General features: G+C 36.4%; 1 protein-coding gene across 1 annotated transcript in view; it reads left to right on the top strand.

Annotated features, from left to right (window-relative positions):
* The window catches only part of MPP7 (MAGUK p55 scaffold protein 7), a gene marked incomplete at both ends in the record, with an annotated part of 97,377 nt that overhangs the window by 64,442 nt on the left and 16,763 nt on the right, over positions 1-16,172 (top strand). Inside the window, 5 exons of the mRNA XM_079538680.1 lie at positions 549-630; positions 1,551-1,636; positions 3,368-3,442; positions 4,043-4,239; positions 4,764-4,828. Coding sequence (XP_079394806.1) covers positions 549-630; positions 1,551-1,636; positions 3,368-3,442; positions 4,043-4,239; positions 4,764-4,828 — 505 coding nt within the window. The remainder of the gene's footprint in view (positions 1-548; positions 631-1,550; positions 1,637-3,367; positions 3,443-4,042; positions 4,240-4,763; positions 4,829-16,172) is intronic.

Genomic DNA, 16,172 nt, shown 5'->3' with positions numbered 1-16,172 from the left:
TGAATCCTGCTCATCACTTCGAGCCTCTTTTTGGAAAACCCCTACAGTTCTGATTACGAAGCATTTTTTGAGTTTATTGATAACTGGAAAGCAAAATATAGATCAGTGCCTGCATGGGCAGTTCTGAGTGTGAAGTGCAACCATTAGGAGCACAGACAAACACTTTGTAACCATAGGAGGTAAGAAGGCCCTTATTGCAGGCACAGCTTGTCACTTCTCAGCAATAGTTAAGCCTGATTTTAGCAGCAGACTCAAATAGTCTACAGTTACAGTTAACATTGAATTGGTAAGTAAACTTTTTATATCGTTTGTGCTTTTTCAAAGCAGTTTGCATAATGAATTCACCACTAAAATAAAGAAAGGACACAATTTAATAGGTTGGTAACAGAGCAACATAGTTTGTAATTCTTTGCAGGAGCGAGTATCATTTCTGGCTTATTCATGCATAGACATTTTATCAACTTTTTGAGTTTTTGCATAGAAGTATTTTTCACTGCAGGGAGTTTAAATTATGGTTGAGCTAACCGAGCAACCTTTTTCTTTTAAAGGGGGCTACGATTAAAAGGGATGAACATACTGGTGCAATTGTGGTGGCAAGGATAATGCGTGGAGGAGCTGCAGATAGAAGTGGTAATGTGTTGCTTCTTGGCACAAGCCATTCCAGTTATAAAATGTAGATGATGTGGTAAAATGGGATTGTTTTGTTCCCATTAAATACATCACTATCAAAAGAATTCGAGGCTTGGGATGATTTTTCGAAGTGATACTGGTGAAAGTATTTGTGCAGATTTTTTTTCCCTGAAATCTCTGGCAATTAGGTATCTGAGTTAGAAGATGGAGAAAGTTGGTGGGTTTTTTGGGGTGTTGTTTGCTTGTTTGGAGATTTTTCATGGTTTGTTTTTAGTTGAAGAATTCCTCATAGAAGTGATGTGACAAGCCAGTAGTACAACCTAATGATGGAGGAACTCAGAATGGCTGCATTATTTATATTAGTGCGTCCTTTTGGAGTAATTATCAAAATACCAGACTACCCCTGGATCCAGTGTTTATCTTCAGGTCCTCAAAATCTTCAAGAACTGAAGCAGGAGATCCTGCAATTATACTCCTAATGTATCTCTTTTCATTTAGGAGAGCCTCAAAGAGCCATGTTTCCCACTTAGATAGGATAGTGGAGTAAATCTGTATAAATATCATTAAATTAGGAAACATTTGTACCTCGAATTAGCACTCACAGCTTAAGTCATCTTTGCAGTACTTGCAGCTGTGTAGCAACAAGTAGTATGAGTAGAAAAAGAATTGGCACGGTATTTTTCAAACATCTGCATAAGAGTCTGGAAAAGTCATAGAGGAATCATACTAATTTTTGGGAGGAAGGAAGGGAGGTGAATAAATCAACAGTCTCAAGCTTATCTATGGGGACAGTAGCTGTAGTTGTGTTCACCATATATCCCTGCTTTTAAGTAAGAACTTGAAGGAAAAAACTGAGTGTTGACAGCACTTTTTGTGTTATACATAGCTACCATTTAACAACTCGTTTTTGCCTTCTGTAGGTCTTATTCATGTTGGTGATGAACTCAGGGAAGTCAATGGGATTCCTGTAGATGATAAGAAACCTGAAGAAATAATACATATTTTGGTAAATAACATTCTAAAATTAATTCAGGAGAGTCAAGTGATTGTACTTAAAATTTCTGATGTGTTTCTTAGTAAATAGTTTATGTTACAATAGGTCATTTTCTTCTAGTATAATCATTTACAAACCTCTATTTCTCTTAAAAATATATCAGATCTGAGCAATAACAAATGACTTGTGAGGAGTTAGTGATGACTACGTGGCAGTAAATATGTTGCAGACCTCGATGTATCACTTGAAGTTTATAAGACCCATAATGATCTGTTGGATTCAAATGTTTAAATTTACTAATTTCTAATTCATTAACTCCAAGGGAAGATGAATTCATAATAGGTGTACTTGATAGGAAAATAGATAGTATATTAAGAGTTTGCTTTGTAAACCATACTCTTAAGATTTACGTATGATATATGTGAACATAGTCTCTAAAGCCAACCTGTTTACTCACTTAAGGATCACTACTGCAAGTAATAATTTTGATTCTTCCAGAAATATTTAGTATTTTTACACCAAATAAACTGATGAAGGTCATGAGAGCTCCTTATGGTGCACCCATGTCTACATACATAAATACGTTGCTGTCCTACTATGTTGAATGGCAGTTTCTTGTGATTCAGTAGCCAAGATGATCCATTTCAAGTGTTAGCTCAGTGACATTCATATTTGCTTTATGGCTTTGCATTCCCTACAGAAACATATTTTCCTGCAAAAATTAATATTTAAAAATCTCTAGAAATACAATAGCACTACAAAAGGTGTGAACAATTTCCCCATTTACCTCCTTGAGGTACAATATAAACATCAAAAGCTAGTTAGAGCTTGTTTCAAAAGTAACAGAATTATTGATTCCAGCCCTGTGGCTGGTGAAATAAGAACTTGGCTGCTGTTTGTCAAACAGTGAGCTCTTGGATTGCAGACATGCAGCAGAAGTATGTCTCACTTGGTAGTGGACAGGCCTGTTTCCATTTTGCTTAAATCGTTGGCTGTCTGTTGCACTCTGTGAGTTTTATGAAACTTGTCGGCTGCATGCAATAGTAGCAGAGTCTCCAGCTGATTAGCACTTCCTTCAATGGCAAAATGTCACGGAGGCAATGGGAATATATTGTGGTTAATAAGTAAAATGTAGCCAGACACACTTAAAGAGGGATACAGGGAAAGATGAATGGATGAGGTGGTTGATGATGGCTAACTTGTTTTAAGATTTATAGTGCAGGGCTTTTTTTCCATTTAGTACGTGTAGCCTATTCAAAAATATTTTTCTTTTCTAGTTTCTTTTACTTGCCAAAAGAATAAATCCCCCAATAGTTTTATATGATAAATATGGCACAAACGTATCTGAATTTTTCTATCAGGTTTTTCTGAAAAATGAAATGCTAGTTAGATTTTTCCAGAGATGTTCAAACTGTGCCAAGAGTCCAGCAGTAGCTTCTAATATGTGTATATTTTAGCTGTAGCATTTGCTCCTGCTTTCAGTGAAGAAGTGGAACCTTCAAAACATGCAGGTGCCAGACTCCAGCAGTCCAACTCTGCCCATCAATGGACACTAGGAATTTTTGCAATTCAAAGTTCGGTATGGTGAAGCCTGTCAAATTCCATCAGTAATATTTGGAGAGAGGAAAGACTCATTGTATTTTGAGTATTTTTTAATTAATTTGAATTTTCTTTTCCTTTTAAGTTTTCTTTGAAAAATGCCTTTTTAATTCTTTGTGCATTATCTTTTTAAATGTTCAACAGGCTCAGTCTCAAGGAGCAATTACATTTAAAATTATACCCAGTGTAAAGGAAGAAACACCATCGAAGGAAGGCAAGGTAGGCAAGTATTCAAGAATATTTCAGAAGGTAAATGCAGTAAACATCATTGCTGAGGATCAGCATTGTTTGCTTAGATGGCAGAACCCAAAAACATCTCTTCTGCCACAGTCACCAGTTTTTCTAATGCGATACTAATGTGTAGATTTACAGGTGAGTGCAACAAGGTTCTTAAGCCCGAACTCTGCAGCGATGAAGTTGGCAGAGGTAATTCTCAATCTTCTGTGAGCACCTGGCTTCCCTCCAAGTATTCCTCCTGTTTTACAGTGGGCAAAAGGCACTTCGTAGCACCTTAGTTCAAAAGTGTCTTCTCTTGCTCATATGAGCACACACCTGGAAAGTCTGAAGTTCTCTTTGATTTTGGGAGTTGGATCTTGCAACCTTTACTACATAGGGATTGTGTTTGTAGGAGCAATGAATAAAACATTTCTTTATTAACTTCTGATGTTAAACTTCCATGAGAATGATTTACAGCAATAAATTTTTATTGCTTTATGTTATTTAGTGCAATGTTTTTGAACAGTGAAAGCAAAAACAGAAGATACCTTTGGATTACATGTTAATACTTTGATTCTAAGGAAAAAGCACTGTTTGTTTCAGATGTTTATCAGAGCCCTATTTGACTATGATCCTAATGAGGATAAAGCAATTCCTTGTAAAGAAGCTGGACTTGCTTTCAGAAAAGGAGATATACTTCAGATCATGAGCCAGGATGATGCAACCTGGTGGCAGGCCAAACACGAAGGTGATGCCAATCCCAGAGCAGGCTTGATCCCTTCAAAGCATTTCCAGGAGAGGTGAGCTACTGAGAAGCATAGTTTCATTATCTTTTATGGTAAGAAATAACTTATTTTCCAAGTGGTTAAGTTAGCATAGTTGTCATATGTATGGTCATAGATTACAAGGTCACGATAAACCTGCATTTGTAGCAAGACAATTGAACTTGGAAACCTGTTGTTGAAATACTTTGGATTTCCTTATTAGTCTGGCTACAACTAATAATGACAAAAACTGGTAGGATAACACTGCTCCAGATTGAAAGAAAAAACATATGGAAAATAGCACATCAGTATCTCTATTCACACTGATGTACTATGCAGAAATAAGAACTGCACAGATTTTGGAGAGCTTACAAAAATTTGAGGCTCAGAATTTAATTTTTACACTGTAAGTAGATTGCATTGTTTAAAGTTAATTTCTTATGTCTTAAGTCTTCTGGATATTTTGCAATAGTCTCATGATGTTAAGTGTTTATTAATCCCAAATTTGCAGTGAAAACTAAGGAGTTTGTGTCTTTACCTTACCACCTCCCATTTTATAGGAGATTTGCACTAAGAAGACCAGAAGTGCAGATTCAGCCACTGAAAATTTCCAACAGAAAATCATGTAAGTCTGTTAACCTGGAAAAGAAATCATACTCTTGATCTCTAACCTTATAAAATAGCATTTTGTTTCAGTGTTGTGACTAGAGGATGCATTTCTCCAGGACACAACTTGATTGCATTGTATCAAAAGGAAAATAGATAACTGTAGCAGCTTAAACAAAAAGCTTTAACAGCAGCAACAATGATTCCTAAATCTTCTGACTTTGTTTTCAAAGCACTGAGCCCAATTAATGTTTTGATATATAAAATTTCAAAGGTAGAAGAGTGTTCTTTTCCTGTTGAAATAGTGCAGAATTGGCTCAACAGTTTATATAATTCGGACTGCATTAATATGAAGAAATGTATAATGAAAGTGAGATAAAGGACTGGTTATTCGTCCTTTCCTTTCCCATATAGTTAGTAATTTTTTGTGTCTTACGAAGGAGCATGATTTTTTAAAAGTCAGGACACTCAGTTCTTTTACAGGATTTTATGGAACAACTTCTTACTGTTTTTTAAGCAAATTTAGTCTTAATAGTTTCTGCTTTTAAATACAGCAGTTGTAGAGTGTAAGAAAATTAAGCTGTAAGAAAGTGCATACATTGAAACAAATATTTTCTGTCCACTGGAATTTACATCAACATCTGTTTTAAGTATTATTGCATATTTTACTTGACCTGTTATTTTTTTCAGTTGTACAGATTCGTAACAGTGAGTACAATGTTAGAAACTATCACACTTCAGTAGGATCTAAATGATAAATACAAACATGCTTGTGAGTTCAACTAGAAGTATTCAAAAAATACTCTAAAATGTCCAACTATCTTTTATTCTCTAACAGTAACAAGTACAGATACTGTGGGAAACAGTGGATACTGGCACACTAAGTGCAAAGCTAAATGCACGCAACCTTAAAACTCACTGGGTTTTCTGTTGCAGTTTTTCTAACTCCTTTCTGTGACTTTCGTGTTCTGGATTTTGATGGTCAGTGTTAGTTTTCTAATCTGCTCTTTCTATCTTTCATTCCATTTCACTATTTGATTGCATGCCCTAATTCTATTATTAACTTGAGAGCACTCAGTTAGCTGTGTAATTTCAATAACTGTAGCATTTGTAATTTACTTAGGACAAAGAGGAGTTTCTCTGGTTTGTAGTAAATCTATTATTCAAGGTCTGCTGTGCCCCAGTTTTGGAAGTGTCTGGTCCTAGTGTGTATCTATTTCTCTCTGCCCACTGTTCTCGAACCTGGATAAAACCCTCAAAAAGATTCTACAATTAAGAGTGCAGTGGTGCTTATGAAGAGGTGAATCAGTTGCAGCAACACTGCATGATTTCCTTCAAAAAGGACTGCATCTTTTCAGCAACCCTCAAGTGAAAGGTTTTACAAGATGTTTCTCACTCTTCTTGACTTGGAATTGACAAAATTACAATCCAGATAAATCCTGCAGTATTATGGCTGCTATTGTTGTTCATGCTGATACTGTTTTCTTTGTCTTATCAACCTTAAGCAAGAAAGGAGATTTTCTCTCTTCTTCCCCTTTCCTTTAAAACTCAACAGAGTATTTAAGTGAAACAGTATCCTTGTTAGCATTCTCTTGTAGACTTTCTCTAAACAAAGCCAGATCCATGCAACTGTCATCTGGAAGACAGAGGTCATCTAGAAGACAGATTCTTTAAGTGGGAAGGAAAGACAGCATAGTAATGGAGATTTGTCATTCTCTCTCTTCTGTAGCTCTTAGGACAATTTGTGATAAATCTGCCAGAAGATTGGCAGTACTGTTCTGAGTTCCATCTCCTTATTCGAGGATCAAAGATGTTTTTAGTATTGGGAGAGTATTTACATCCTGCATTGAGAAAGCATTTTAAGGACCATAATTCACCTGTAGAAGAATTTCATGTCTAGAAAATTGCATGAGTTACTCTCAGGAAAACCTTCCACTTATTTGGCTTTTCAAGAAGATTCCATGAAAGCTGGGAGAATCTACACCCTTCTAAAGTTAGGAAGGTTTTTCCAGGTACCAAACACGGATGTGAAACTATGAGATATGGAGGTCTTGTCTATACTTGTGCACGGTAAATACCATACCAAAACTGGTGCTGGAAAGCAATGCATTAGTTGGCTGAACAAACAGCATACTGCCAATATCAGAAATATGCGAGGAAGGGGATGTAGAGATTAGAAAACTGGAAAGGTCTGCTGTCATTTTTTTCCCCCGTTTTCTGTATTGGGCACATCCTCTAAAGTTTGTTTTAGCAACCCCCCCCAGTAGAGAGGTAAGAAGTCCTTAATGCTTGATTTTGCCTGATTTTTTTTTTTTAGTTCTGTGCTATGGGCTTTCAACTTGATGCAAGGCTCTTCATTATTTGGAAGGCTAGTTGTGTGGGGAAAGTGATGTTCTGTAGATCTTTATAGCTATACGTGGAAAGGTTTAATGTTGTAGGTCCCACACAATCATATAGCCTGAACTTCCATAGCAGTTTGGATGGAAAGAGAAATATCTAATAGCTTCCAAAAGACAAAAGACACCTGCTGATTTCAGCAGATCTGCTACTAGAAGTTCATTTCCTGGGAGAACTGAGACATGTTCTGGAAGCTTTCTTGAGATATGGGAAGTAGCGCTGGATTCCAGCCTGCTCCGTTTAGTCAGCTCACTCCCCACATCCCACATTTTGTAATGAGGAGTAAATCTAGATAGATGGCATTGTTTTTAACAGGGAGAATTGAAGATAGTGATTCTGTTTTCTTGAATACCAAGACGATGTGAATCAGCTCTGATTTCCTAGGCGGGCTTCCAGAGAAGTAGTGTCCTTCTACTTCAAAGTTAACCTAAAAACGAATCAAAATTGTATGCAAGAAATATCTGAGAACTTTTTTTTCTGTCTCTCAAGGCAGTGTTGGGAACTGGGGAGGGCAGTTGTGTTTAACTAGAAGAGCTCTCTGAAATTTAGTCAACAGCTATTCACAGTAACACTAACATCTATCAGGATCTGCTTTGTTAATTAAGTATGTTTCAAATCCTGCAGGCAGCTAGATTTTGGGAAGATTTCTTTCTATTTCTCTTTTAGTTTTAAAATAAGGGTAGAAGTATAGAAATGAAATTTAATACTGAGGACGAGGAAAAGGAGAAATACAGGGCAATGGGGAAAAGAAAGAAGGACAATGGAAGAACTGGTGGACAAAAGTTGGCCATCAACCTCTTAGACAATAGCCATAGAGGGTGGGCTTTGAAGCGATCAAATAAGTGCAACTGACAGTATTATGCAAGAGCACTGCAATAGGCAATATTTATGCTGTAGTTCAATTGATTCCTGATTCAGTTTAAACCCAACACTAACATATTTGTTTTGTTAAAGTTTTTGAAACAGTGAATGCAGAAATTGCTAATACGAACTCTGACCCATTTCATTTTTTATTAATGGTTAGAAAGCCCTTATAGTAATTTCAATAAGATTTAAAGAGTTTTAAAAACCTGAGATAAGTGTCAGTTAGATGTACTGACCTGCTGATCAAATAGATAGCATTATTACCAAGTGCAGAAATGATGAAAGGGTAACAAACCTCTCAAGCCTTCTTAGCATTTCTCTCAATACTTAACAGCAGTGAATTTTCAGCAAAAAGCAGTGTTGCTTGTGCATTAATCCCATGGGAAAATTGCATTGGAAAAAATAGTGAGAAGAAACAAAATAAATGGAATGGAAATAAAGGAATAGAGATGCATGAGATTGTGTGAGCAGGACTAACTGCTGTGCTGTAAGAGTGCACCTGCCATACACCTGACACGAGGCATGAAGTGTTCTTTGGGATGTAGAAGGGAGGGGGCAGTGCTGGCTGCATGAAATCCACTGAAGTGTGTCTGAGCTTGTTAGCCATGGCTGAAGGCCAGCTCAGATGGAATCTGCTGCTATGGTATTCCTGAATAGTGCTTAACAAAATTCCTGGCTTTAGGAACTCAGCTTGGGCACAACTTTGCAGCCAGAGTTGGCACTGTGAATTCACCTTTCTCTGTATCCAGTCCAAGGAGTGCCAAGAGATTTTGTACAGAGAATTCTTTTAATAGTTCCCAGTCTGCTAACTTGAATGCAAAGAGTAATCACGCTCTTACTGTAATAGTCACTGCCAGAGAACACGGCAATTTTTACATTTGTTGCTTACTTTAATTCTTTAATTTTTACTTTAGTTTGTAGATAAAATATTGACCAACTGTTGTTTTGTTTTTTTTTTTTTTGGGGGGGGGGGGAGGGTAGAGGGGGTTGGAATAAGGGAGAGAGGGAGGGAAGTAAATTTCTTTGGATAATAACCAAATAATTCAGTTGCTGTTCTGCAGTTATGAACCACAGTAATCAGCCAAGATATTATATCCCTTCATCATAATTTTGCTTTCATAGCAGTTGTTGTTAAGTATGTATGTGTTGTCTCTGGTATGAAAATTAGTGGCAACTTTGTATTTTGTGCTAGTGCAGTCAGTAACTTCTATTAACATACGCAGTGCATGCGTGTATATTTATGAAATACATGAATCCATGCTCTGTGTGTACATTTGGGTATATAGGAAGTACATAAGACAGAGCTGTTTGGAGATGATTTTTTCTTGAAAATACATTTGTTCTGTATGTGTAATGCTAAATGTAAATGCTTACTATGGAGAAGTCATCAAATATTTTTTCAAGAACTTAAAACCTATTTTACGTCCAATTTTGATTTACCATATGTGATTGGCATTGTATGAGCAAGAGGAAAGATTTAACTGCAGCCAAATGGTATTCATTCAAACAAGATGTAACCCACTTTATCCATAGATGAGTGTCTTGTGAATTGAAGGTCGTGTTCTGCCAGCAAAAGAATTTAAACATGGCAAAAGAATGAATGCTTTGTACCACTTGTATTGAAAACTAAACATTTAGGATAAGTGTGTAGTAGGACTCTTTGCGTGTTATAATTGCTGCACGAGCTCAACTGTGCCTTTCTTCTCAGTATTTTTCTGTTTTCCTATTTGATACTTGATTGCCCACCTGCAAGTAGTTAGAATTAAGAACAAAAAATACACCAGATCTTTACGGTTCAATTAGCACATTAGCATCTTTGTTCAGAAGTCTTCTGTCCTTACAAATACTAACTTCCTACTACGCAGAGAAATTAAAGAAACCTGGAGCTGGATGGCATTTGAACCAAGGTCACATGAGACAGAAGTGGAAATGGATCTCATAAACTCTTGCTCTGTTCTTCACCACAGGACTATCTTTCTTCATTTTCCAAATTGCAGAGATACTGCTGTCTGAGGATGTTATGAGATAATTATATTAGATCACCTTAAATTTTTGATAACATGAACATATGTGCATCATTTGACCTGTAGCATCCTATAGGATGAAAACTGCAAAAAACAGTATAAATATCAGTTGCTGTGTGGTGCATCGCTAAAAAATCAACTGTTTAATGTATTTGTGGTGTAGGTCATTGTATTATACTGTTTCTTCTTGTTCAGTACAGTGAAATAGGATTTCAGGGATTATGTAATGTGAACAGAGCTATTGGTTTTCATTTCAGACTGAGAAACATTCAGATGAGATTCTTTGATGAAATATGATTGAAATTCAGCAAGAGTAAAAAATTTTGATCTGGTGCTGAACTGTTCCAAAGAAGTTTCTGAAATGGCACAGGTTGTCTGAAGTAGTATAGTCTACATGAGGCCCCCGCATCGATCTAAATAAATTTCAGTTAAAATACATACAAAAATATGAAGTATGTAACTACTATTCTGCATTGTTGCAGTGTAGCATATTGGCTATCCTGAAATCTTTCTAAAGCAAATAAAACCACTTCTATCCTAAGCTTCCATTGCACTTGTGTTTCCTATTTCTTTTTCTCATTTACATCATGACACTACTTCATTGTTGTTTCATGAGCTCCTTCCATGAATATTTTCTTTGTAACTTCTGCCTTATCACACTAAGTTTAATTAATGGTATTTCTTCTTTTCTCAGTGTTTTATTCATTCTGTGTTGCCTTGTGTTGGTTTTTTGTTTTGTTTTGTTTTTATTTTCCTATTTCCCAACAGATCTCTTCCTCCTTATTCTATACCCTCTTTTAGTCTGTTATTTTTTCCTTTCAGATGAGCATCTCTGCTTCTTCTCCCACGCTGCTTCAATTTAGTGACGCTTCCTGAGAAGTCCTATCCTAATTTTCCGTCTCTCCAAGCTTTTGAACTTTTGACGTGTATCTGCAAATATCTGCTGTATACATCCAATTGATTCACACAGAGCTCTGTTATAAAGTTTGCTGGCAAATAATCTCTGACGTTAATGCAGACAGACAATAGCCCTAGTAAAATTCCCGGTGAAATTTGAATTGGGATGTATGTGGTGATGGCTGTTTCATAGCTGCATTAAGTTGTGAAGACCACTTATTTCCCACAATTTTTCATTATGGAGTGTTACTTTCAACCTTTGGAGTAGCACAAGAAATCCAAGAGCAGTACTAAGAAGGAAATCTTATAACAAAACAAAACAAAAAGTAGAATTTCAAAACTTCATCTCAGAATTAAACCTCAACTTGTAGACATTTTGGCTTCTGCCTTCTGGCATCAGCTGGCTCACTTGATTATCCTAACATCTTTAATTTATAGCATTAAATTACGAATTAAACCGATGAATTAAGACCATTCCCTTTCCTACCACAAGCCTGGGCTCTTTTCAACTGTCTTAGCTCAGCTGCTGTAGCTCCACCATCTCCCAGCCATGCAGGCAGAGTTGTATGAGTGCGTACCCATGTGCACATACCTCCTTTTCTCCCACCCCAGCCTACTGAAACCATATGGTCACCTTGAATAGCAATAAATTGTGAATATTATTTAAAGAAATCTTTTGAATTAATGTTTTTTTTTGGAATAAGCCCTCAAGCAGAAAATCCTTTTGTATTCATGTCATGGGATGAAGTGAGAAACTCTTCTCTACTCTGATAGAGAGGAGACTTTTGACCTAGCCTTTGCTTGAAATGTCAGCCATGCATGAAAGATTTTAAAGTATCTCTTGAATATTCATGTTCCGAGGGCAGACCGGCTTCATGGAAACTTTGGAAGTGTGTATATTTCAGACTTATTTATCCAAGCTTCAAAGGAAATTTAAATAACATCTAGATTGTAAAATCTCCATATAAATCTAGACCTCAATATGTAATATCTCTGTGTACAAAAGTCCATTATATATATGTTACTTTTCTATGCTAGCCCTAAAATGATTGTAAGAATGTAAATTTTCCACTGTTGAGGAGGCAGAAATGTATTGATTTAATATGGGTAAACAGAAAGTCTTAAGGAGATCTATTATATTAGTGTGGTGTCAGAGAAATAACAGAGTATATGAATTCTTTCAGCGTTATTTAAGCTACAGCTATAGACATTCCAAAAAATACAAAAGAAACCTCCAAAACCCAGCTGCGAGGCAGTAGCAACTGTTATTTAAAGTGCAGAAAAATAGTGAGATCACATTTATGGTTCTGATTCTTAGAAATTCTAGGTTAAATGGAATTAACAAACTCTGCCTTTAATACAAAAGAGATCTTCCATGACAGCTGGGTAAGAGCACTGCTACCAGAAGATCTCCTATAGGAAGCTTACAGTGCACGCACCATATTTCAGTTTCTTCTCAGGTCCTTTTCTGACTTTAAATGTGGTTAAACCTTTAAGTGAAACGCGGGTGCCGATATGGTGGTAAATATCTCAATATAATAGGTGCTGTTGAGGATTTTAGAGTAGCTTACATAGCTACATTTTCTTTCTATTTATGAAGTATTAAACAATAATACTTTGTTTTTTTGGCTGTTCTAAGATGAGGAAGCGGTTGAGTGTGGTAGGTGCTTTTTTCTTCTTAGATTTAACTTTTCTTTCTTAAGTTATGCTTTCTCTCCATTTAATGATTTCCTTTCCTATTTTTCCTTTGTGCTTCTCAGAGGAAATTGAAGGTACATGTACAAAAGTTTCCCTGCATAGCCCAATAATTTTATTTAGAGAACATGTGTTTAGAATTAAACTGAAAAAAGTGAAATGTTTCTAAGAGGTGTTGTACGTATAATGCTTCTATATTGCCACCAGGTAGACTGAATCATTTTTAAAGTAGATGAAGGTACCAAAATGCTCTTGGTTGCTTCATGCAAAGATCTATTATTTGAACTGTTGTTTTTAACTGCTTTCCCTCTTTCTTGAACTGTTGGAAGATGTGTAAAGAGAAGTATCATAAAAAAACAGTGCAAAACTTGGGTGGGCTGGGTTGGAAGGTGGTTCTGACCTAATTACATGGCCAAGAGAGGTCTTGCATTTCTAATTAATAGTAAGGAAGTATTTCTCTGAGACGGTAGAAAGTTCATCCACGTAGTATCATCTGTACTGTTTTCCCTCCGAGTGTAGCCGGTTACTGTTATGCTTGCAGCATATGTTAAAGTAATAGCAGCTGATCTCTTGTATTTCTTTTTTTTTTTTAACTTAAGAGGCCTTTGTTTATAAAGCGTTAGAAGTTGTAGCTCATACTTTTGATCAAAGGGCCTCCGGTACGTAAAAATACACATTATAGTTATTTCATATCAAATGAGAGGATGTGTTTTTGATCAAAAACCTTTCTGTCTAATCCAGTGAGCCAAAACTTAAAGCTGAAGTCTGATAATGTATAATTTACAAAAAAGCTTGATTTACATCAAATACATTTTGCTTTCTTTTAAGTGGCATCATACTTGCTATTAACTGATAAATTGTGAATAATACATTGTAAGAATTCTGTGCAGAATGTTTGCTGTCATCAAAATTTCCGCTTGAGAAGTTAAAAGGATCAGTGTGCATGCTGCAAAATTCCAGAACATCTTCAGCTAAAATATAAAACAATAAGCATTGTTTTATGTTTTTAAGAAAATGGCTTATTGAAGGCTTTCTAATGCTATGCTTTGTACAGTTGTCATTTTAAAGTACTTCTGTATTTTTTGCTGGGCTTCTAACAATTCTGCTTTATTTCTTGGCTCTTATTCTGTATGCTTTTACCCTTCGTCCAGAAGATGCTGAATGTGCTGGTCACAACAGTGGATCCTATCTAGGTGAGCAATTGGTTACAACAGACAATTTCTTCTTTTCTTTCAGCCCCTTTTCCCTGGAACTACTGTGTCCACTTTGCTTTTGGGGGTAATCTGCATACAAATGTCTGTACCGTGCATGAGAAAAGCATGAATATGAAGGTTTTAAAAATGGCTCATTGGATTTGACATAAAGGATTTATGTAGTGTGGTATGCCACTATCTGGTTAATAATAAGGTACTAAAATACTGTTTAAATTTAAAAAACATAAATTTGGGAGAAATACTGACTTTTTAGGCATGTTGTGTCAGCAATGTATTTAACACAATAGAAAGGTTACTATATCATGAAAAGACTTTAAAGGCACACTTTCAATGTTTTATCCAAGTTTTGCTTACCTTCTCATTCTTTGTACGTTTATCTACCAATTTTGTGAGCACACAGTTATACAGTAAGAATACAAAGCAAATCTGTAGTCACTGTTTTTTGTTTTTTTTTTTTTCCCATGTTACAAAATAATTCTTAGCAACCCAACAGCTTAAATTTTGCTTTAAAGCTAGTCTGAACTCAATGTATCATTGCAAGGGGTGGGGAGGAGGGGAAGGAGTCCTTTGGCTTCAGCATTCCAAATTTCAAACAAAAGAAACATTTTAAAAAGGTGAATGTTCCATTATATGTTTCAGCTTTTTAATTTGTGCCATTTTAAAAGCTATGTAAAAATATTTTGGTTGAAATTGTCCAGAATTCCTGCCAGCTGAAAGCTGGCTGGAGTGGATTTTGTGGCAACCAGCCCTTTTCCCAAGGCTTTCATCCTCCTACTGCAAGCGGAAGAGGAAGAAACATGTCAGAGTGCTTTAGTACGTCCAAGTGATCGGGTTCACTGAAGCACCTTAAACCAGGACTGAAAATCAGAGACGGTTTTCACTTTGTAGTGTGCTGTTTTTAAATGTGGTGTATATAAACAGCATTGGGAACACACGAACTATCTAACTGAAAGAACCTTAATCTCTTTTCAAAACCTTCGCAGAGTATAATTTTATCATGCATTTACATAATAACTAATGGCCATCTGATTGCGCTGAAAGTAAAATTTTAGATTTGTTAGTAAATCAACTGTATTAATATTGAATTGTAACTGCGTGGAGATATTGAAGCATACTGGAAAACGGTGCTTTGGACTTTGGATGTGATTCTGGCTGCATTACATTTTTGTTGTTAGATATTTTCGTTGAAGAAGAAAATATTTTTTTCATCTTTTCTCTCTGAATGCAAATACACACAGCGTGAATTATCAGGGTCAGACTATCATGGTTTTGCAATCAGATCTTAGTGGGTTGCTGCTTGATGTGAGTAGAAAGGCTGCAAAACAAAATTTGTCGTCTTAATGCTATTTCCCATTCAGTGAAATATTGGGGTCAGTAGTTGCCAAATGGCTCCATCACCTAGGAAGGAGATGTCTTGAGAAAGAGACTACTATTGTTCTCAGTGCAAAGAACAAAAAATCTTTACAGATATTACTGGAAAACAACTGCACACTGCAGGTAACGGCTTAATCTTTTGAGAGCTGCCATGTGTTGGAGAGCTGCCATCAGTCCACAGGCAGCCCTGCAGCCCTGTGCTGGGTCTGTGCTGTTGGAAATGAGGTGACAGGTGGGAGCTGGAAGACAGAACAATATACAGAAAATAGACCTATCTAAGGCTAGGACCAGTTGTGTGGAAGAGACACAAGAACTCTTTACTCTCCAAGAAAGGATCAGGCTTCCTCACAGTGAATCTGTCTGATTTTGAAAACAGTGTATTCTGAATGTCCATCCATGTTTTGTAGTACGGTTTTTTGGAGCTTATCCTGAGCATTCTTGAAAGATGGCAAGCATTTAATGGCTCTCCTGGCTTACTAAGTAACTAAATTTCTAGGCAAGCTTTCAGTATTGTAATGTGAAGTCTGAAAAGAAAGCCTAAATGTAGTCGCTGAAGGACTTGAGTCACACCAACAAGGTTGGGATGGTTTTGTGACAGCCGAGTTAACGAGTTAACGGCCTGTCTGTGTGCTCTAGCCTGTCACAAGAACAAGGCAGTCCAAATTCCCTTCACCGCTGATGAAGGAGCGGAGCTGTATTACCTCGTATTTAGGGCTGATTATATTCACACATATGAACAGTTACTATCAGCTAAGTGTGGTGAATTTTTTGCACATCTAAATTTTAGAAACAGTTTTCAAAGTATAGATGCACTGACAGCTTCCGAAAATCAAAATAGTAAGTTGTACTTCGTGCTGCTTTTGGTATTGCGTAACCACACCAAACGAACCACAACAAT

This window comes from Tetrao urogallus (genome assembly GCF_951394365.1).
Source record: "Tetrao urogallus genome assembly, chromosome: 7".
NCBI lineage: Eukaryota > Metazoa > Chordata > Aves > Galliformes > Phasianidae > Tetrao > Tetrao urogallus.
This window is presented reverse-complemented; position numbering and strand designations above follow the sequence as displayed.